Here is a 23,778-nt window from a genome sequence, read left to right on the forward strand (position 1 = left end):
CGTTGTCATTTTATTAGTGTTATCATTATCATTATTAGTTTCTTCTTTTCTGTTCTATTAAACCGTTCTTATCTCAACCCACGGGTTTTGCTTCTTTTCCTGATTTTCTCCTCCATCCCACTGGGTGGGGGGGAGTGAGTGAGCGGCTGCGTGGTGTTTAGTTGATGGCTGGGGTTAAACCACGACAATGTGGTTTGTTCAAACTTTTATGGTTTTAATATCTTGTACCTTCTATGAAAACTGGTTTGCTGCTAGGTGACTGTGCAAGTGAGATTTGATAAATGATCATATATTAACATTATGGTTGAAACAATAGACAAAGGGTAGCCGGGGAGATAATTACAAAAGTGTAGTCAAGTGATTAACTAGTAATTATTCATAAGTTTTGCAGTTCTTTGCTCTTATGACTAGATGTTCCTGTACACTAGATGAGAACAATGTTGAAACTGACCACGTGATTGAAACTGCGTTAAGGTTCAAGATCAAAGAACAAGGACAAGAACAAAGACTTCAAGGACAGCCAACAAGAACTTCAAATGGTTTGGTGGTCGCAAAAGCAGCCCTTCGATTCAAATGGATCCTTCATTGCGCACGATCGGATGTAGGCAGTACTATGATAATCAGTTACAATCATTTTTATGTATATGTATACTATTCTGATGAATATGTAATTAGTTACTCCATATAACCTGTTTGTGCTAAAGCTGTGGCATGCACGCTAGGTGGGACTATCCCCCGTGCATCCAGCGCTGCAGTAAAGAATGCCTGCTTTCTAAAACTCCAAAACGAGTCTTAGAGAGTTTCTTCGACCGGCTTTTCGGTATCACCTGTACTCGAATTTGGGTTCCAATTAGGCTTCTGAATTGGCATAAACCTGTCAGGGCTGTCTCTGGCATTCTGCCCTTCATTCTCCTCCCTTGCTTTTTCTGTAATAATTCTATTTGTTTTTTCTTCTGGTGTGAACAAATTATTTATCAATACTTGAATATCCTGCCAGTCCGGGTTATGGTTTTCAATAATCATCCTAAAAGATCTATACATTTTATCAGGGTTATCTTGATATGATCCGGCAGACTCTTTCCAGTTCATTAAATCTGATGTTGTAAATGATACTTTTACATATACCGGCATACCATCTGGACCCACTGCTTGGCGAAGGGGGGCCTGAATTACAGGATGCTGTTGTGCTTGAGTTCTGCCTGCTATTGGACTAAAAGCTTCACTACCTCTGTTGCTATTCCCCCCCCCCCACTAGTAACACTTTCCTTATCTGGAGTTACTAACATCTGGATATTCACCTCCTCATCTTTCAGTTTTAGGCACCTTTTCCCAATACTACAAACAGAGCAACACCTTGGTGTCTTCTTAATATCCTCCATCATCATCATTACATTTGAATCAGAAGTTAACAAATTACATTTTTTCCATATTTCATGATTTTTCCTTAACGAGAAAAACACATCAACATATGGCACCTCATCCCATTTATCCAATCTTCTACAAAACAACATTAATTACAGAATTGTATTATATTTCAACAATCCCTTTTCTGGCCAATTTTCCCCATCATCCAATTTATATTTTGGCCACCACTAAGTACAGTACTCTGTCAGCTTCTTCTTTGTTAGGGGATCCCCTCCAAACTTGCCCCAATGTTTAAAATACAACCCAATGGGGAACAAGGAGTTTCTGCTGACTCTTGGGTGCCCATATTCCTCCCCAGAAAGAATGTTCTCAACCAAGATTTCATATACTCCAGTCACCACTGTCAAACGTACATGATTAGCTTTTCCTATGCATGCAAATACTGTAATATCATATACTCCAGTCGTCACTGTCAAACGCATACAATATACCAATTACACCAGTTACACCAGTTACACCAATTATACTTCAAACTAGCAATATCTCTTTTAGCAAGCGTTGCACCATTGTGTCACTTACTGTGGAATGATTGCTGGAGGTGACTTATTGATATGACATCCCCCCCCTCAAGGGAAGGTGAACCTCCAGGGTGGAATGCAGTGGACATGTAAAGAATCAGTTCCATAATAATTCCCTAAGCAACATAACCTGCAACTTTAGATGTTAGCAACACCAGGGGAGCTTGGTGTGCTGACTCTGAAAAGTAACACAGAGGGTGGAGCGGAGTGGAGATGCCATGGCCAGGCTCTGTGATTGCAGGGATAGGGAACTGGAACGATAAGAACAAGAACGGTTGGTCCCTGCATTGAATCCACTGAAGCAAGGAGGTAAAATAATGGGGGTTCTGTTGACCTAATGCCCTACTTCTGATTTATATCACACGTGCCCTCTTCTGGGGTACTGGCATGCAACACCATGTCCTTTGGGTGAACTTTGCTCATTATAATCTCATTATAATACCAAAACACACCTCCATCCCAAAAGTTACCCACCTCCAAGGTGTGACCACCCCCCCACGGAGCATGCACTCTGAATTTTTTCAAGCATATACCTTTAAAAGCAAAGCAAGAGAACTTTATACTAATCAAAGTAAAGGTATGTATGACTAGAGTCACTCAAGCTCCACCTAAATAGGAAAAATAGGATAAAAAGACCCAAAAAGAGGAAGACTATTAGGGAAGATACCATCATAGACAAGTCGGGAGGACATCACTGACTTCTGGGATCAGTTGACAGGCTGAACCTCTCTTCCCCCCCATAGGGATGCCTATTGAGTGAGATTCGAACACTCGGCTGTACCAAGTGCTTTCCCGGGAAACTTAGAATTCTTTAGAGCTCTTTTCTTTCATAATTTAATGTGCTTGTAGTCAACTGTATTATCATTTGCATGTGCTTTGCAGACAGTGTATTTATCACCGGCAATCCAAAAGAACCTGTACTGTTGCTTTAATAAACTGCGCTGCTCATTAATCTAGTTGTGATAGTTTGTTAACACAACCAAACTCCCTAAGTCTGGTAATTCTCGTGCATTGAACGCGGCTAAGCTGAGAGTGCAGTGTGCTATAAGTGCATCTGTCATCGTGATGCAACTGGACTTAGAGCGCTGAATTGGACATTACTCAGAAACTAAACCTAGCCGCCCCCAGCCCCTCTGACATCTGAGGATAAGCTGAAATGCAAGGGGGTTTATTTTCTGCCAAATTCCTTTACCCTTTAACACAACACTTACCTGCTCCAGCTGGGGAGAATACTTGTGGAGTCCCCGATCAAAAGGTCGGTGCGTGCTGGAGTCCAAAGAGCAGCGTCTCCCTGTCAGTGGCTGGTAAGTCGATCCGGGCAGGGTGTCATGGCTGTCCCATCTGGGTCGCCAAAAACTGTTGTCCTAAAAGTGGATTCGTTACCCAGTGTGCAATAGACCGATCTCACACACTCAGGAGAGATATTGCTTTTTATTCAGGCCTGGGTGCTCGGTGGACTTTCCACAAATCAAGCACACCAGATTCATCAGGTGTGTCCCTTTTATAGAGTAACATTTGCATCTAATTTATTAAACTATTTCTACCTAATACATATTCAAACTATCTAATGCATATGCATAGGATTACATAACCATGACACATCAGATGCCTTCTCTGCATGCGCGGGGGCATCAGGTGGTCTTTGTGGTCGTTTGGGGAGGTATCCCCTCCTCACTTTGACCGGTAAGTCCCTCTGTATCAGGTCAGTGGTTCATTTTCCTGCCAAGAGGGATGCACCATCAATCAGGAAGAATAGAAAAGATCAGAATTATCTTGGCTAACTAACTTAATTTAAACCAGGATTTTCTGTATCTGACATCAATTGGCTTTCTGGGCTGCGAGCACGCATTGCTGGCTCACGTCCAAATTTTTAATCAACCAGTATCCCCAAGTCCTTCTCTGTAGGGCTGCTCTCTCTCTCTCTCCATATATATAGATATAGAAAGTCTATAGGAATTGGGAGCCATAATTTCTTGATTCTGACTTGCCAGGTATCATACTGATTTCAGTATTAAACTGAAAGTGGAGGCAAGGAGAGTGACAGGCTGGGTGGGAACGTGCAGCTCTTAGGAGTGGTGGCGCAGTGTCAGTTGTCATTATGTATTACCAGTTGAAGCATGGATTGGGGGATTATTTTTAATAAGACTGGCTTTGCTGGGCAAGAAGAGGTTGTGTGTTTAGGCATATTTATTGTGATGCTGCTCAAGGTGACTAGGAAACTGTACAGGAAGGATAATTTTAAACATGTGGTAGCTTCATCATATTAGGAACTGCCCTCAGAGGAGAAACCCAAGGGACAATGTTTAACAAAGTGGCTTGCCTGAGGTACAGGAATCATTATAGGGAAACAAAGAACATGAAGTGTGTTTTGGTTTTTTATTTAAGTTGTATAAGGGCAGTCATGAGGTGAGGATGGATGGATGCTGTTGATAGCGTGGCCTTACTTGGACTGAAGAGCTGCTGGAAGGTTGGGGAGCTAGTATGAAGCATGCTTCTAAGCTGCTCTGCTTGGCACACGGGAGCTTTATGAGCAGATATTAGGTAGATAAAGCTATTACATTAAAACTTCAAGGCAGCTCAGTCACCATCTGGTGCCAAATAGGCGCATGTGTGTGTTTGTAAGTCGGGGACAGGGCCGAGAGGCTCGCACAGGCGGCCCGCAGCTGGGACGAGCTTCTCCCGGCCCAGGCCCGAGCGAGCGGGGAGGCGGCCCCAGGGTAGCGGGGGAGCCCGTCTTGTGCCAGCCCCGCCGAGGTGCCACGAAGGGCGGAGGACGAGGACGACTGCGGCAGCGCTTCTGCCCCCGCCTCCCCCATGAGCCAGTCCTGCCGTGACGCCGCGGCGAGCCGCACAGGCGCAGCAGCTCCTAGCGCTTGTTGTATCCGGCCGGCCGGCCCCCTCCTCCCTCTCCCCTTCCTTCCTTCCTTCCTTCCTTCCTTCCTTCCTTCCTTCCTTCCTTCCTCCCTCCCTCCCTCCCTCCCTCCAGAGTCATCGCGGTCGGTGCTGCCATCGTCGCCGCTGCTGCTGTGCGCGCCCTCCCTGCCCCCTGTGCGCCCGGCCGGCAGCGCCTCCGATCTCCCTGGTTGCCCCATGAAGCGATGGCAGCGGCCAACTTCGTCAAGATCCAGATAGGGATCTACGTGGAGATCGAGCGCAGCGATGGTAAGTGAGGCAGGGGCGGCCGCAGCCCCTGGCCGGGCGCCGCCACCGCCCCGGTGCGCGGCGCGGGGGGGTGGGGAGGGGGCTGCGCGCGGGGCCCATTGTGTGCGCGGGGCCGGGGAGTGGCCGGGCCTGGCACGCGCTGCGGTTGTCAGGGGAGCGCTCGCGCTTTGCGGCGGAGGGCGGTTGCGCGGGGCGCGAGCGGCGGCGGCGGCGGCCGCCGCTGGGCACGGGCAGGCTGCAGTAGGGCGGGGAGGCGGAGGCGGCGGGGTGGGGGGCTGAAATGGGGGGGGAGAAGGGCGAGGTTATTGTGAGGGGGATGAAGCAGGGATGGGATGGGCTCATGGGGGAGGGGAAAACGAGACAAGTGTGGGGTGAGCAACAAGACGTGCGGGGTGGCTGTGGATGGGGTTGATGAGGTGATTTGTGGGGGGAGAGGGGCGTGGGTGGGGAGGAAAGCCTGGGGAGGTTTTGGCGGGGAGGTGGGAGGGCCTTAGGGTTGGGGATGAGGTGATGGAAGGAGGAAAGGCCTTCAATGCAAAGTAATAACTTCTTGTTTGCTCTGGCATATGAGCCGTGTTCTGAAAAAAATGACACAACAGTATGCTCTGACAGAAATGATAATAATAATAAAATTGTAATAATAATAATAATAAAAGAATTGGAATATACAAAACGAGTGATGCACAATGCAATTACTCACCGACCGATGCCCAGTTAGTTCCTGAGCAGCGATCCACCCCCCCGGCCAACTCCCCCCAGTTTATATACTAGTGTCCTGGTTTCGGCTGGGGTAGAGTTAATTTTCTTTCTAGTAGCTGGTATAGTGTTATGTCTTGGATTCAGTATGAGAAGAATGTTGATAACATTGATGTTTTCAGTTGTTGCCAAGTAGTGTTTAGACTAAGTCAAGGATTTTTCAGCTTCTCATGCCCAGCCAGCAAGAAGGCTGGAGGGGCACAAGAAGTTAGGAGGGGACACAGCTGGGCGTGAGAGGCTATTTAGGGAAAGCAGGTCAGCCTTGTCACTGTCTGCAGTCTCATGCCTTTGTCTTGCCCCAGTATCCAGAATTATATTTGGGATATTAGAAGTACAACTCTGCGTAGTCCTATTAAATATCCATTTATAGACCTATTGTCTGTGAATTTATTGAATACCTTTCTGACTGTGGGAAAATAACAGAAGATTGGTGAGGAGGATTGTAAACATGCTCAAGTGACTTGCAGCTGGGGTGTAGAAAAACACATATATCATACTAATCATTGTTTAGTCTTGTGTGTTTGACAAGTAGAACATCAGTGTTTAGATAACATAGGCCTGTGACAGACTTAGAGGCACCCTATCAAACATGCTTGAGATTCCTGCCCTGCTGTGGGAAAGATCAAAGCACAGTGGTAAACTACCCCTGTGTGAATCCCTGATATACAGGTGAAAACAGCAGGTTTGGTGATCCTCTAGCATGGACCGAGCTCCATGGTGCCTGCGTCCCCGCTTGTGTGCCTCTGCCCAGGTGCTGCTTCGGGAATCCCCTGGTTGGCGAGGTAATGAACATAAATTTACTCTTTGCATTTCATCCCTGGTTTTGTGGTTGTTCCTGCATCCTGCCTGTGCTGGCTCACACACTGACCCAACTTACACTGTCTGCCTCCAAAACCTGTTGTGGAAACAAGATCGGGAAGTTTCCTGCTTGCTGCATAGAGAAGTACATTACTACTTTTATCTGCCTGAAACCAATCTGCCTTAAGAGACTGCTCCTGCTGATACATCCTTGTATGAGTTGCCTCCCCTCCCCATCTGACCCTGGCTGAATGCCAGGTGCCCACCAAAGCCATTCTATCACTCCCCCCTCCTCAGCTGGACAGAGGAGAGAAAATATAACAAAGGGCTTGTGGGTCGAGATAAGGACAGGAGAGATCACTCACCAATTACCATCACAGGCAAAACAGACTCAACTTGGGGAAAATTAACTCAATTTATTACCAATCAACCAGAGTAGGGTAATGAGAAATAAAACCAACTCTCAGAACACCTTCCCTCCACCCCTCCCTTCTTCCCGGGCACAACTTCACTCCCGGATTCTTTACCTACCCCCACAGCGGCGCAGGGGGATGGGGAATGGGGTTTACAGTCAGTTCATCACATGTTGTCTCTGCCGCTTCATCCTCCTCAGGGGGAGGACTCATCACACTCTTCCCCTGCTCCAGCGTGGGGTCCCTCCCACGGGAGACAGTCCTCCACGAACTTCCCCAACGTGGGTCCTTCCCATGGGCTGCAGTTCTTCACAAACTGCTCCAGCATGGGTCCTTTCCACGGCGTGCAGTCCTTCAGGCACACACTGCTCCAGCGTGGGTCCCCCACGGGGTCACAAGTCCTGCCAGAAAACCTGCTCCAACGTGGGCTCCTCTCTCCACAGATCCGCAGGTCCTGCCAGGACCCTGCTCCAGGGCGGGCTTCCCACGGGGTCACAACCTCCTTCGGGAACCCACCTGCTCTGGCGTGGGGTCCTCCACGGGCTGCAGGTGGATATCTGCTCCACCGTGGACCTCCATGGGCTGCAGGGGGACAGCCTGCCTCACCATGGTCTTCACCACGGGCTGCAGGGGAATCTCTGCTCTGGTGCCTGGAGCATCTCCTCCCCCTCCTTCTTCACTGACCTTGGTGTCCGCAGGGTTGTTTCTCTTACATGTTCTCACTCCTCTCTCCGGCTGCCATTTCTGTGTCTCCCGCAACTTTTTTCCTTCTTAAATATGTTATCCCAGAGGCGCTACCACTATTGCTGATTGGCTCGGCCTTGGCCGGTGGCGGGTCCATCTTAGAGCCGGCTGGTATTGGCTCTGTCGGACATAGGGGAAGCTTCCAACAGCTTCTGACGGAAGCCACCCCTGTAACCCCCCCCCCCAAAACCTTGCCACACAAACCCAATACACCATCAAAAAAAAAAAAGACTGTTGTGGTACCGCAATGACAAAACCAGCATAACTGAATAAAAGAATTTTAGGTGATGGAGCAAACAGCTATCGCATTAATACCAGTTTTGGAAGTGATTTTAGCTCATCCTGCTTGATTTTGCAGTAAAATGGGGGGAGAAATTACAAATCTAATTGAATCACTCTAGGAACTTAAATACCTCAACTAAAAGTAGTAGCAAACAGTGGAGGACAGATGCTGAAGTGCTTCTAGTCTCTGTGTCCCAAACTAGTGTCCTAGAGGTGGAGTGGGTAAATGCGGTGCTGAATCCTGGAGCTGAGTGCAGGATGACATGACCTGAGCTTGGCCCCACCAGTGTGTCGGTATGGGAGAGGCTTTGCGCAGTATTAGCAGTATCAACCCATTATGAAGGTCAGTCATAACTTTCTCTGAATTTCAGTAAAATGTTTCATAGAGCATTAAAAATTATTCAGATGAAGTTTAATACAAGAATGGTAATGTATTTAAGGCAGGTGATGATAGTGTACCTAATAATTTCTACCTAATAGTGTGCCTTCTGGGATCGGTTTTGGGACTGGCTGGCTGTTTTTTCCATCCATTATAGTTATTAATTCCTGGTCATAACACAGAAAGTAACATTGTTCTCAGGAAACTTCATTACTATGCTAGAGTGGAAGTATCATCTCTGTGGAGATTTATATCATGTGGGAAGATTAGGAAATATGGAATGAAACAACTGGGGTAAATTATGGTACAAAGTAAATGTGTGTGATGGGTTAACCCTGGCTGGATGCCAGGTGCCCACCAGAGCTGTTCTATCACTCCCCCTCCTTCTCAACTGGACAGGGGAGAGAAAATAAAGAGCTTGTGGGTCGAGATAAGGATAGGAGAGATCACTCACCAATTACCGTCACGGGCAAAACAGACTCAGTTTGGGGAAAAATTAACTTGATTTATTACAAATCAACCGGAGTAGGGTAATGAGAAATAAAACCAAATCTCAGAACACCTTCCCTCCACCCCTCCCTTCTTCCCGGGCACAACTTCACTCCCGGATTCTCTACCACCCCCCCAGTGGCACAGGGGGACGGGGATGGGGTTTACGGTCAGTTCATCACACGTTATTTTCTGCCGCTTCATCCTCCTCAGGGGGAGGACTCATCACACTCTTCCCCTGCTCCAGCGTGGGGTCCCACCCACGGGAGACAGTCCTCCACAAACTTCTCCAACGTGGGTCCTTCCCACGGGCTGCAGTTCTTCACGAACTGCTCCAGCATGGGTCCTTTCCACGGTGTGCAGTCCTTCAGGCACAGACTGCTCCAGCGTGAGCCCCCCACGGGGTCACAAGTCCTGCCAGAAAACCTGCTCCGTGGGCTCCTCTCTCCACAGATCCGCAGGTCCTGCCAGGAGCCTGCTCCAGCGCGGGGTTCCCACGGGGTCACAGCCTCCTTCGGGAACCCACCTGCTCCGGCGTGGGGTCCTCCACGGGCTGCAGGTGGATATCTGCTCCACCGTGGACCTCCATGGACTGCAGGGGGACAGCCTGCCTCACCATGGTCTTCCCCACGGGCTGCAGGGGAATCTCTGCTCCGGCGCCTGGAGCATCTCCTCCCCCTCCTTCTTCACTGACCTTGGTGTCCGCAGGGTTGTTTCTCTTACATGTTCTCACTCCTCTCTCCGGCTGCCGAATACCGCCGTCCCAACTTTTTTCCCTTCTTAAAAATATTATCACAGAGGCGTTACCACTATCGCTGATTGGCTCGGCCTTGGCCGGCGGCGGGTCTGTCTTAGAGCCGGCTGGTATGGGCTCTGTCGGACACAGGGGAAGCTTCCAGCAGCTTCTTACAGAAGCCACCCCTGTAACCCCACCCGCTACCAAAACCTTGCCACGCAAAACCAATACAATGTGCTTTTGCTATAAATTGGGAGATCATAAACTGTAAATGACAGGAGAAAATTCTTGATATTCTAATCACAAAATAAGTGTGGACTACCAGGGTGAAGTGACAAGGGGAAAAGTGAGTGCAATTTTAGAATTGCTGTAACTTGGCAGTGAGTGTTCCTGTGGAAAGCATTCTGGAGCCCATGTGGGATATTGCACCTCGTCCTGGTTGCCAGTGTTGGAAAAGGAGATACTCAGACTGAAACAGATACAGATAGGCTCACCATTCTTGTACAGGTGTCTTTATACAAGCCATAAAAGAAAGCAGAGTACTAAATGACTGTGAACACATGTAATCTAGAAAAAAGTTTGTATATGTTGACAGTGAGGTGCTAGTGCAACTTTCTGGGGTGAATAGCAGAGGCAGACCACTTAATAACATAAAGGTGAAATGTGTTCGGTTTATAGGGGACTTATGGTAGTATGTATTAGATATGATTGGACAGGTGCTTCCTTCCAAATATCTTTTTTCTGTAGCTAAGTTATATGTGGAGAACTTCTCTGCTCTTAAAAATGATGGCATGACATAAACCATTGACCAAGTCTGGGACTAAGAGCAGATCCAGCTGCCCCTGGGCTCCTCTCTGAGAAGGAGTCTAGAAAGCAAGGGGGTCTGCTCTGAACCTCGTGACTCAATGGGAGGGCTCTCCTTATTTTCTTCCCTGAACTGACCCCCAGATAAGCAAGGCCTGTAGTATATGTTTGGTGATGCATGGTTAGCACGTTACACAGTTTACTGACATAGTTTCATGCTAATTTTTGTTGTGAGCGTACCAATTTTTGTGGTGAGCATGCCAATTCTTGTTGTGAGTGAATAAAAGTTGGGTTTTGTGAGTTAAAGGATCCCTGGTGTCATTTCACCTTAATCCTGACCTGGGAATCGGCAAACCTGAGTCATCATCCTGAGAAATTGGGATGTGACACACCTACAAAAGCAATATGTAGCTGTAGCTTCTGAATGCTATGGCAGTGAGATGCTCTTAACAAAATTTTGTGAAGCCAGTGGGCTGACTGCCATTGATTTCACTGGCAGTTGAAGCTTCTGAAACCAAATAAAGGGAAGATGTTTTAGGAGGAACTCACCAATGTGAAATAATGTACTTTGAAATGTGCTTAAAAGAGTATTAGCTCCCCACCCCCAAAAGAAACTGGACCTACCTTGAAGGGAAATAAAAACCAAAGTGTTCCTCTAACTGGGGAAACCACAGGAAACTTGTTTTGAATGTAAAGGAAAATTTTAGAGATAGGCTTGGAAGATGAAAGGTCAGCAGAAAAAGAACAGTGAATTGCGATGTGAAAAGACTGGAGATTTAACAATTATTAGAGAAGCAAAAACTGACAGCAGCACTGGGATGCAGCTCTAGGTAACTTCTTTAGAGAAGGTGCATCAGTACAGACAGGTAACAAGTTCAGCTAGACTGAGCATGTTGAATTATAATTTAGTGGTTTGGGGCAGGGGGTGGAGGATGGTGTTGAATGCAAGGATGACCGAAAAGTTGCTTGTGTCCTGTTTGCTGTACAAAGGACATTAAATGTGCTCTTTGTATTTTGAAGCTAAATATTATAAACAGTTCAGTGGCATGTGTGAGCTCCCCCCCCCATTTGTTAGTGGATTATCATTAAGATCTGTGAACTTTGTTTTTCTAAAGCACTATGTTTGGTTTTTGCACAGAAATTAGATACATATCTTGGATGGGGAGTTTTCTGAGTTTGGTAGCTTTCTAGATGGGGGCAAGAGTAGATTAAGTTGGATTTTAATTCAAAACTGAAATATACAGGCAGATATGGGAAACTTGATTTGGTTAATGTTAGTTTCTGTTCTCAAGATTCCTGTCTATTACGTTGTAGAGGTTTATGGAGATCATAAAATGCAGTTGTAACAAGCTTGTCATTTGAAGGACTTGGGTGTTGCTGTGATAATTTAGAGAATAAAACAAAATGAGTTGGTAGCTAAGGATCATTCACAAAAATAAATATTAAAATATATCTTTAATTAAAATTATGGAATTTTTAAAAAATATTTAAGGACTTGCTTTAGAAATATGTCAAGTACCATGTATGTTTAGTGACCCATTTGACAGTGTAATAACACTATAACTAAGGCAAGAGACAAGACAATAAGGAAGGGTGGCATGGCAAAAATGAAACAAAGAAACAAATCTGTATGGTAAAGTAAAACAAAACTAAAGCATAACTGTGGTAGATACAAAGAAAATAAAAGGCTAGTTGTTTATGGATAAATGAAACTTTGAAACAAAATAAAATCAAGCGTGTTTAGTGTTGTGGAGAAAGAAACATCAGTCACTAGTAACTTCCAGTTTTTCCTTGGGGGATTAGCAGCAAGGCTGTCCGTACAGCGCAGGGAGAACCATAACAAGTGCTGATTGCGTGAATAGGGACATCACCATGGGTAACATTGCTGGAGACACTGAGCCTGGAATTCTCTTTTTCCTTGGGATTTTTTCCTGAAAGTTTGCTATAGACATTGTTTGGTGGGTAAAGGATTATATTTTTCCTCCTTGAGCTCTGTGAGAGCAGGAAAGTCCTTCCACCAGAATTGCCAGGATTGGAGCCTGTAGCACAGGAGACAATTTTCTGGACCGTGGTAATTCTGGTAAATGCTGCTTCTTCTCATGTCTCTCCTAAACATAGTGGTTTTTGTTGGGGTTTTTTGTTTGTTTGTTTTTAAACTTGGGGTTTGTATTCTGTTTAAAAGAGAGTGAAGAAAATTCTACTTTTTGCAATTTTTAATTTTTTAATATCAAGTGGCAGAGCGTGAAGGCCAAGCATGTCCAGGTGTCTCTAAATGAGATAACATTCATGTTAGTCCCTCTTGAATGTGATTAGGAAAATCATGGCTATTTCACAAATGCCCATTATAATCCTTTAAGGGATGGGTAGCTTCTGTTGCTGTGGTCATCCTCAGTGAGGCTCTGTAGCAGATGTTAACTTGTACTATATTTTTGTATTCATCTGTGAAACATCTACTGTTGATGCACTTAGGAAAAACTAAGTGCTCAGCTGACCAGACCACTGCCTGAGCTAATATAACACATTTGTGCTCTTAAAGAAGTGGCAAGTTCAGAGGATTTAACATAAGCTGTGAGTTTCCTTTACTGAATGTTGGGTCCATTAACATTGCCATAGCCTGGTCCTGCTAAAAATAATTGCCTGGGTTTGAGCTGACAAGACTCAACTATATGATGAGTTGATCACCATCAACTGTATGGTGGTGATAGGTTAATGCTGCCGGGCAGAGTCCTGCTGCTGTTTTTGGGGGAGGAATGAGAGAGTCGTAGTGGAAATTATGAACCTTTCTTCTCTATAGCCTGATCCAGAGTCTGTGTGTAAATTTTTAATTATTACAGCTCAAAGATGTTTCTAAGACTTCACAAAATTTTTGCATGAGAAGTGCGAGTACAGTGTCTTTTGGGGCCAGTGAACTTTAATTATTTGGAAGGGCAGGGAAGGTTGTGGTCTTTTTCCAGCCTTTTCACTTAGGAGAGCGCAAAGTGGTTTGAGTCACATGTCAGCTAACACTTTAGCCCACACTGTAATTTAAAAACCACCAACCCATATTTAACACTGATAAGTTTCTGAAAAGTATTAGGAAGATCAATAGGCCATGGTTTTAGTACTGTCATTGATCACTGCTACAAAATTGTGGTAGTTTTGAGAAGTTTTGCAGGCAGAAAATGTTCAGTTTGCTTAGAGATAAGGATCTAAGTACAGCTTGGTATTTCTATCAGTTGCCATTGCTGCCCAGGTTGAGGGTTAGTCAACATGTTTTACTTAGCCCTGGTTATTTGCTTTTGATACTGCTTCCTAAACCTTTTTTCTGTACCAATAGCTAGCCTAGGAACTCTTACAATTGAGGGGATTTATCTGCTATTTCTGCAGATATTTATGCTTGCTTGCTTCTGTTTGTCAAATTTTCATAAGATGACTGGGAAGAGAGGGAATGGAGAGTTTCTATTCTTCACTTGTACTGATAGGGGTGAGAATATCATAATGTACGTGTATTTATGTGAACATATTTACATTTCAGATTTTGATACCAACTCCAGAAAATGCACCTGAAATCAGGGACATTGCCTTCAACCACTCTCTGCAGATTGATTTGGCTCTTATGCTTTAGCATTTGCAGCTTGGTCTTGCTTAATATGCTAGACAAGGTTTATGTCAGCCTAATTGGTTGCTGGCATTCCTGAATTTCACAACTGCTGTATTCAGCTGTGTACTAGAAAAATATAATGGAATACTGTTTGTGGAGAGCAAGAGGCAATTATAACGATGTATATGTGCTTTCTGGCAGTTCAATAACATGTAAACTTTTAGTAACACATAAAGAATTTTGAGGAACAAATTGTATGGGTATATTGCCAGTTTAAACATATGTCATGGTTTAAGCCCAGCCCGTAACAAAGCACCACGAAGACGCTCACTCACTCCTCCCCCCTGGCCCCGGTGGGATGAGGAAGAGAAAATATAAAGGCAGGCTCGTGGGTCGAGATAAGGACAGGGAGGGATCACTCACCACTTATGGTCACGGGCAAAAGACAGGCTCAACTTGGGGAAAAACAAAATCAATTTAATTTACTACAAATCAAACCAAAACAAGGATAATGAGAAGTAAAACCAAACTTTAGAACACCTTTCCCCCACCCCTCCCTCCTTCCCAGCTCAACTCCACTCCCAGTTTTCTCTACCTCCTCCCCCCCTAGCAGTGCAGGGGAACAGGGAATGGGGGTTATGGTCAGTTCGCCACACATTGATTGTCTCTGCCGCTGGTTCCTCCTCAGGGGGAAGACTCCTCACTCTTCCCCTGCTCCAGCATGGGGTCCCTCCCATGGGAGACAGTCCTCCATGAACTTCTCCAAGGTGAGTCCTTCCCATGGGCTGCAGTCCTTCACAAACTTCTCTAGCATGGGTCCCTTCCACAGGGTGCAGTCCTTCAGGCACAGGCTGCTCCAGCGTGGGCTTTCCCATGGAGTCATGGCCATCTTCGGGGGCACCCACCTGCTCCAGCGTGGGCTCCTCCACGGGCTGCAGGTGGGCATCTGCTCCACCACTCACCTCCATGGGCTGCAGGGGGACAGCCTGCCGTCTCACCACAAGCTGCAGGGGCATCACCTCCGGTGCACCTCCTCCCCCTCCTCCTTCACTGACCTTGGTATCTGCATAGGTGTTTCTCTCACATTCTCCTCCCCTCCTCTGCTGCAGGTTCCCCTTCTTAAATATGTTCTCCCAGAGGCACTACCACCATCGCTGATTGGGTCGGCTTTGGTCAGGGGCAGGTCCGACTTGGAGCCAGGGAAGCTTCTAGCAGCTTCTCACAGGAGTCACCCCTGCAGCCCCTCCCCCGCTACCAAAAACCCCACCATACAAACCCAAAACAACATAGTATAAATTTTCTATTTAAACTGAGAATATTTGGAAGATCGACATAGCTTTTATTTTTGTTAGTGGTTTTTTTATTCAATCCTGACTTTCTTGGCCAGGGGGCAGATAAAGTCTGGCACAGAGATGGAAGATTTATTGTGATTCTTTTGTTACGGCATGCTGGCTTACTGTGTTTGTGAGTGGATTCAGTATTTTCTATTCATTCATCATCCTGCTTTGATCTCCTTTCACTTGTTATGGCAAAGATTAAACCTTTTTTAATTATTCATTCTCTGTCAAAAGTAATAGAGCACAGGAGCAGGTAATAGGACTTATATGATGGCTCTGTGACTAATACAGTGTCACAGGCTGTGAATAATGCTTTTCTTCAAAATTTATAAAATCTGTTAACATGCAAAAGATTATTATAGTATTGTATAACGTATGTTTCTCTAAATTTACATTTTTCATATATCAGTTTTCTCTTGATTCTGGATTGACAGCTGGGCCAAGCCTCAGAAAAGTAGCAGAAGATTATACCAATGTAAGCTTGAAGAATCTTCCACTTCCCACAGTGCTGAAAAGTTTTTGTGTCCTTGCGTCCCAGCATGCTGTTTGTAGAAGTGGCAGAAGTGGCACTGCTACAGGAAGAAAGTGGCTTCTGTTGCTACTTTGCTAACAGATCAGATGATAGCTAATTGAAACAGTTCTATGACAGAGTGTTCTTGCACCAAATTAAGTCACTAGAGGTTATTAAATGCAGAAAAATTAATTGAGAGGTGTATTGAGGACCTTGCACAAAGAAAACTTACACAAAAATGCTTGTCCAAGGAAATGAGGTATGGGAATGTCATGCTCAGTGAGTCTGCTTCAGCCCAGCTACCAGCAGAATTTGGGCACAGTCCTGAGGGCAGGATGTGTGCCTGCACAATGTTGTTTGGATGAGGGGAAATGGAGGAACGCGTGTGCACAGAGGGGAGGACACAGCTGTGATCCCTGCCTGCGCATCTCCTGCTGGCAGTACCTTGGTGAGGAATCCAGACTGTCCCTGCAGTGCACGCAGCTGGGGTGCCTGGGAGAATGATGATCAGGAAGCACAAATGTAAGGGTTTATTCAGACAAAATACAGGTCGAGGAAATAAAAACTAGCAAATGCAAGAGGAAAGGAACCAAGTGAAGCAAAGGGGGATGTTTGGTTTTGTTCTTTTTTTTTTAAAGTAAAAAAACCCTACTTAATCTTCTTTAGTGGTGGACTGAATCTTATGCTTTAGGCAAGAAGTGCAGAGGTTAGAAATGTGTATGTAATGTACTGTTGCCGATGAGGTAAACACCGCAGATGCGAAAGCAGTGCTGCCCAGGGGTGCCGACAGCTCTGCGAGTCCCCTCATGTGCTATGCTTTGCCTGAGTTTCAGTTAGTCTCTTCCTCTGCATGTTATATTAGAGTATACAGATTTGCTGTTACCTTCCATGACACTTCCCTGTAGCCTCTCTTTTTGCTTAATTTTAACTAGATGTGAATGTTTAGGCAGCCTTTGCAATAAAAGATATATTAACAATATACATCTGTTACTTGTGCTGTTAGGTGAGAGAATTTGGGATACCAGTTAAGGTTTTTCTTCCTTTCTGTCCCTCATCAGGCCCTAAGAAGCTTAGACTGTATAAAAACATTAACTTTGGAAAACTGTCAAATTGTGACTGAAATGGCTGAAACTTCTGTTTGAAACGATGGAGGAGAAAACTGGGGTGGATTTGGGAGGTTGGGAGATTTAGGAAAGGAGAAGATGCAAGGTAGAGACCCAGACAAGAGCAGATGCGTAAGGACCGTGCTGTGTTTTGCCCCTAAGCGGGTGCCCAGCAGCAGCAGCAGCGTCGTATACACAGACTGCTCCAGGACAATTGGCTTGTGCTTTTGGAGCTGCATGTGGCCCTTGGGCTCCTGGGGGGTGGCTCAGGGTGGGTGCTGAAGTGTGGTCTCTGGGGGGTGGCTTGGGGGCAGCAGGCAGGTGAGACGTGCTGGCATTGGAGGAGTGTATTTGTCTGATGGTGCTGCGGGAGGAGGTGTGCACTGTGGCATGTGGATATGAGAATTACCAGGCTGTGCTCATCCTGCAGAGCTGCTGGGGAACTGTGTTGGTGCACAGGCATGTGCCCTGATGAGCTTGGGGGGACTGAGGGTGGCCTGGTAGAGACACCTGTGGAGGCCACTGTGGGTGTGTGTGGGTGACAATTACTCTCTGGTTGCCAGGGGAACAAAGACTAACCAGGGCAGAAGTATTAGTTGGTGCTGCACACACTGACATTCTAGGATTTGATATACTGCGTGGAGGACTATGGAAACTCCCAGATGGAACAGTGTGGAGTTTTGCAGGACAGGAAACTGGATCAGGCATAGTGAGAGTGAGCTTGTTAGAGACATCCATATCCTTACCCCCCTCTAAGATCACCAATGTTCGGCAATACCTGTCGCCAGCAGCAGCGCTTACAGGAATTGACTGGGTGGTAGCAGAATTGGAAGAAAGGGACATCATTAAAAGGACTCATTCGCCTTACAATTCACCAGTGTGGCCAGTACAAAAGCCGACTGGGCAGTGGCATTTTACTGTGGATTATCGACATTTAAATGCTAATACTGCACCTTTAACTGCCACAGTTCCAAACATTGCAGAGATAGTGACATTGATACAGGGAGCTGCTCACCCCTGGATGGATGCCTTAGATAAAGATTATGTTTTTCATGATTCCTCTCCTTGAGCAAGATAAAGCACAGTTTGCTTTTCTGTGGAGGGGGATCCAGTACACTTTTAACAGGCTCCCACAAGGATATAAGCACTCCCCCACTATTGCTCACAATGCCTTGGCTAAAGTTTTAGCAGAAATTCCTGTTCCATCTGACAGCACAGTATATCAGTACGTTGATGACATCCTGATAGGAGGAACGAACCCAGACAGTGTGAAAGGCACCATGGAAAACATTAGGGATACACTGAACAAATTGGGATTGGAAATTCTTATTTCACAAGTCTTATGAGGACCGGCTGAGGGATCTGGGGTTGTTCAGTCGAGAAAAGAGGAGGCTGAGGGGAGATCTTATCGCTCTCTACAACTACCTGAAAGGGGGTTGTAGTGAGGTGGGTGTTGGTCTCTTCTGTCAGGTGGCTGGTGATAGGACAAGAGGAAATGGCCTCAAGTTGAGGCAAGGGAGATTTAGGTTAGATATTAGGAAAAATTTTTTTACTGAGAGGGTTGTCAAACATTGGAATGGGCTGCCCAGGGAAGTGGTTGAGTCACCATCCCTGGAGATATTCAAAAAGCAAGTGGACAGGGTACTCCAGGACATGGCTTAGGGGGCATGGTTAATGGTTGGACTCGATGATCTTGAAGGTCTTTTCCAACCGAAATGATTCTATGATTCTATTCCAGACTCAAAGTGTCAGGGACCAGCACAAGGGGTCAAATTCCTGGGAGTCTGGTGGATTAAAGGAGTGTGACGGTCTGACAAATTATAGTCAACGTCTCAAATATTCGTTAAAGAACTTTGGTGGAGAAAACGGCCTCTGTAAAAATGCTGGAGTTTTGTGAACAGGACAACGTGGCTGGAGGAGAGGGCCCCACGGAGGGTGGGACTGCACTTCTCCAAAGCCACAATTCCTTATCTTAAGTGACCAGGAGAAGGAACACAGCATATGCGCCTAGAGGAGGAGGCCCCACGGAGGATGGGACTGTGCTTCTATCTTAAGCGGTCATGCCAGCAGGAAAAGAGGCAACTCTGCAATGAACCCCCCCCAAAGCTCACTGACCGATTCCAGAGAACCCCGGGAATGGGAACTGTGCATGTCGAGACCATCAACTAACACACTCTAAAAGAAGGGAGAACGAGTTCTCAGTGCGCGCCCTCCGTAACTGGATCTCTACGCTGGCTGGACCAACGCTGGACCCAGGACTGGTGAAACCCTTTCCTTTCTCTTTCTTTCCTTCTCTCTCTCTTTCTCTCTCTCCCTCTTTTCCTTCTCTCTTTTCCACAGTCCCTACACCTCATCCTTTTAAACATAAACCGTTGACCAAGTCTGAGACTAGGAGTGGATCTAGCCGCCCCTGGGCTCCTCTTTGAGAAGGAGTCCAGAAAGCAAGGGGGTCTGCTCTGAACCTCGTGACGCAACGGGAGGGCTCTCCTTCTGTTACAGTTTCATGTTCCTTTTTCCATTTCTTTTTCTACACCTGCCTTCTCTTTTCAAACAGCGGCTTAACGACATGTTGCAAGGTTCATATTGATAAGTTCACGTGTACTTGGGCAAGGTTAGCTAGGTTGAATAAATGTTGATTGTTGTTTGAACTCCCCTGGTGTCGTTTCACCTTAATTCTGACAAAGGAAATCCACGAACCTGAGTCGCTCCAACTTTGGGATGCGACATCTTAATTGGCGTCACGGACAGGATTTCCCTTGTTGGAAGGGAGATTCTAACGGGATACCGGACCTCCACCCAGAGAACAGGTGGGGAGGATCTGGGAAGGATCTCTCAACAATAAGTCGGGAGAGATCCGAGCAGTGGCAGGCATGGTGACCCAAGAAATATCTGTGTCTGACTGTTCCCCTGTTTTAGAGAAGCTAACTGCCTATAAAGCCCACCCTTCCCCACAAGGAGTAGCCTGGGCACAAGACCACTGGCATGACCCAAAAGCCATTGTAGGAAGAATTGAGAAGCTAGCAAAAGAAGGCAGGTTTCGCCTGGGAAAAGGGAAGGCTGTAGTGTGTGCAGCGTTAGGGGCCGCACTCGTAGCAGCCCAGGAAGACAGACAGGAAACAATGAGAGCTGAGCAGGCAGATAAGGAGAAGATTCAGTCCCTGCAGGATTTAGTTAAAGTCCTGCAAGAGCAGTTAACTGCTGAGCGTAATACAACGCAGCGGCTTCATGCTGCCTTGTCTGATGCATTAGATCAGGAAAGAATTTTACGAGCCGAGGCGGATGAACGATCTGACCCGGACTTAGACCTGGAAGGTCTAGAGGTAGTTCAGGTGAAACAGCAAAAATCTTTATACCCAAATCAAGAGTTAGAATGTACCAGAAAAGTTTTTTACCCTGAGGATGAAGGGATAGCAATGAGGCCATTAATTAAAACAGAAACCATAGACAATGGCCAAAATGGCGGAGCACCACACGTGACCATTAAGACGATACCATATTCCGCCACTGAATTATCTAAAATTCAGGAAAAGTATATCCGACTAGCAAAGGAGACCGAAACAGAATATGTGTGGAGGGTGTCATTAACCGGTGGCGACCGGATTTTATTGTCAGAAGATGAAGCCCAAGGATATTGGGGGCCTGGAGTGTTCCTAACTACCGATGATCCTAGGGAACCGTGGTCTCTGACGCAGCGGGCAGCTTACTGGGCAGGGGGGATAGACCAAATGGAAGGAGGAGAACCAACATGGATAGACACCCCTTCTATAAATCAGTTAACCGAGAGCTTACAGAAAACTGCTTGTCTCCAATTAATGCATGATAGGCGATTAGTGCCACAACAGCCCTCTCCGATGTTGTTAAATGCCAATCCTGACAGAATGACTCCTCTAATCCGAGGTTTACCAGATTCTTTGAAGTTATATGCTGTCCAGCTGCAGGATAGATTACGCAATGCGATAGCACCTAGAGGAGGCAGGCGGAATGCAGGAGGGGCCCTGACCTGGGGAGAAGTGGCACGGGAATTGATTAACTATGGCCGGAGAATGGGTCTCACAAGGGAAGAAAGCAGGGCTAAGCCTGCTATCTGCTGAATAGAAGGACCTAGCCAACCTCCCCCATCTAAGACTGTAAACGCCAAAAAGCCGTATGGGGGTCAGCAGAACTTGTTGTGGGCAGAAGGGATAGAAAAGGGAATTCCCCAGGATGTGATGGACGGCTTGCCCACCTTTGTCCTAGAAAAGTTGGTCCTAGGGTGGAAAGACAAGAACAAGGAGCCTCCCCATACCGAGTTAGACGCTCGGGGCGATAAGGGGGCGAATCCACAGTTGCTGGCAACTCCCACTCCCCAAACGCCTACTGCCCCAGAGGAAGGTATTACTGTCCGCAGGATGGGAAACTAGACAGGCCGTCCCCAGTAAGTGAGCCAGGGGAGATGGCCAGTGGGTTTATTTAAGGAGGCTCACTGAAAATAAGACAGGAGACCTGTTGATCACTTTTCCCCTTGGTCCCTTTAAGACCCCAGTAACTTTTTTAGTTGATACGGGTGCTCAGATGTCAGCACTCCGGGCGGATGTTGCTAACCGCAATGGAATAATTGCAGATAAGCAGCAGATATGGGTCACAGACATTTTCGGAAGCTCCCAACCGCAGCCGACAGCTAAAGTTAAATGCTGGCTGCCAGGGGATTCGTCCCCTGTTGAGGTTACTGTGATACTAGGTCCTCTACCCACCAATATTCTAGGACTTGACCTCTTAAAGGGACAGTCGTGGGTAGACTCTAAGGGAAGAGAATGGAAATTTGGGTGTCCTGCAATCTCTGTGAGGCTTTTGCACTCTGCACCAACTCTTCCCCCTTCAAAAATAGTTAATGTCAAACCTTATGCTTTGCCTTTGGGAGCAAGGGAAGGGATCACTTCAGTGATAACTGAGTTACGGGAACAGGGGATAGTTATTCCTACGCACTCACCCTATAATTCCCCGGTATGGCCGGTCCGCAAGGCAAATGGGAAGTGGCGATTGACAATTGACTATCGACGCTTGAATGCTAATACTGGCCCATTAACAGCTGCAGTCCCCAATATAGCAGAATTAATTGCAACCATACAAGAACAGGGTCACCAGATTTTAGCAACCATTGATGTGAAAGACATGTTCTTTATGGTTCCCTTGCAAGAAGCAGATAGGGACCGCTTTGCCTTTACCTGGGAAGGTGTACAATATACATTTACACGGCTTCCCCAAGGCTATTGCCACTCACCAACCATTGCCCACTATGCATTGGCCCAGGAACTAAATCAGATCACTCCTAAAGATGGAGTAAAAGTATATCAATATATTGATGATGTGCTAATTGGAGGCCCAGATGCCACTGTGGTGGGGCAAACCCAGAGAGAAATCATTAGTCACTTAGAGAATTTAGGGCTCCAAATTCCTGCTGAAAAGGTGCAACTCCCATCACCTGAAGTAAAATTTTTAGGTATCTGGTAGAAAGGAGGGACTGTGTGTATACCTCCCGAAACCTTGTCCACCCTCGAACAAGTAAAAATGCCTGAAAATAAGAAAGAATTGCAGCATGCCCTAGGCTTGCTAGTGTTTTGGAGAAAACACATCCCCGACTTTTCTATCATAGCTCGCCCTTTATATGATTTAACCCGTAAAAGAACTGCTTGGGACTGGACACCTGTCCATGAAGAGGCTCTGAAATTATTAATTTTTGAAGCAGGGATTTACCAGGCCCTAGGGCCGATACATCCAACAGACCCACTCCACATAGAATGGGGTTTTGCAATTCATGGGTTATCTATACATATGTGGCAGCGTGGACCTGAAGGTCCTACTCGTCCTATAGGGTTTTTCTCGTGTAGCTTTAAGGATGCTGAAAAACGGTATTCAGTTTGGGAGAAAGGACTCTTTGTGGTTAACGTAGCCTTACAGGAAGCCGAGAGAATTATACGACAGCAACCCATCATCTTACGAGGGCCCTTTAAGATCCTGAAACCAATATTGGCTGGAACTCCTCCCCCTGTAGGAGTAGCTCAAGAGAAACAGTAAGGAAGTGGTATGCCCAGTTAGACCACTACTGTCACACTAGACAGATAGAGGAGGGAACACCCAAAATGCTCCAAATACAGGATCTCCCTTCTGATCACCCAGATACAGAACCCCCTCCATCATACATCAAAGTGGCTCCTCATTTTAAACCCCATTTAACAAATGTGTGGTTCACTGATGCTTCCGCAAAAAGGGAAGGAAAGATGTGGAAGTATCGAGCAGTAGCATTACATATTGATTCAGGGGAGCATGTGATAACTGAGGGAGAGGGTAGTGCCCAAGTAGGGGAGTTAGTTGCTGTGTGGAACTGTCCTGGTTTCAGCTGGGATAGAGTTAACTGTCTTCCTAGTAGCTGGTACAGTGCTATGTTTTGAGTTCAGTATGCGAAGAATGTTGATAACACTGATGTTTTCAGTTGTTGCTCAGTAGTGTTTAGACTCAAGTCAAGGATTTTTCAGCTTCTCATGCCCAGCCAGCGAGAAAGCTGGAGGGGCACAAGAAGTTGGCACAGGACACAGCCAGGGCACCTGACCCAAACTGGCCAACGGGGTATTCCATACCATGTGACGTCCCATCTAGTATAGGAACGGGGAAGTGGGGGCGGGGAATCGCCACTCGGGGGACTAGCTGGGTGTCGGTCGGCGGGTGGTGAGCAATTGCACTGCGCATCACTTGTACATTCCAATCCTT

General features: G+C 46.4%; 1 protein-coding gene across 5 annotated transcripts in view; it reads left to right on the plus strand.

Annotated features, from left to right (window-relative positions):
* The first annotated feature begins 4,539 nt into the window (after positions 1-4,539).
* LOC128136167 (kinesin-like protein KIF2A) overlaps positions 4,540-23,778 on the plus strand; it is an 89,872-nt gene continuing 70,633 nt past the window's right edge. Inside the window, exons 1-2 of one of the 5 annotated variants that reach the window (XM_052775341.1) lie at positions 5,070-5,105; positions 14,775-14,853. In XM_052775341.1, the coding sequence (XP_052631301.1) occupies positions 5,103-5,105; positions 14,775-14,853 (82 nt within the window). In that variant the 5' untranslated portion in view covers positions 5,070-5,102. Of the gene's footprint in view, positions 5,106-14,774; positions 14,854-23,778 lie in introns of all 5 variants that reach the window. The other 4 variants (XM_052775343.1, XM_052775345.1, XM_052775342.1 and 1 more) reach the window with 4 other exon arrangements.

This window comes from Harpia harpyja, chromosome W (assembly GCF_026419915.1).
Source record: "Harpia harpyja isolate bHarHar1 chromosome W, bHarHar1 primary haplotype, whole genome shotgun sequence".
Classification (NCBI taxonomy): domain Eukaryota; kingdom Metazoa; phylum Chordata; class Aves; order Accipitriformes; family Accipitridae; genus Harpia; species Harpia harpyja.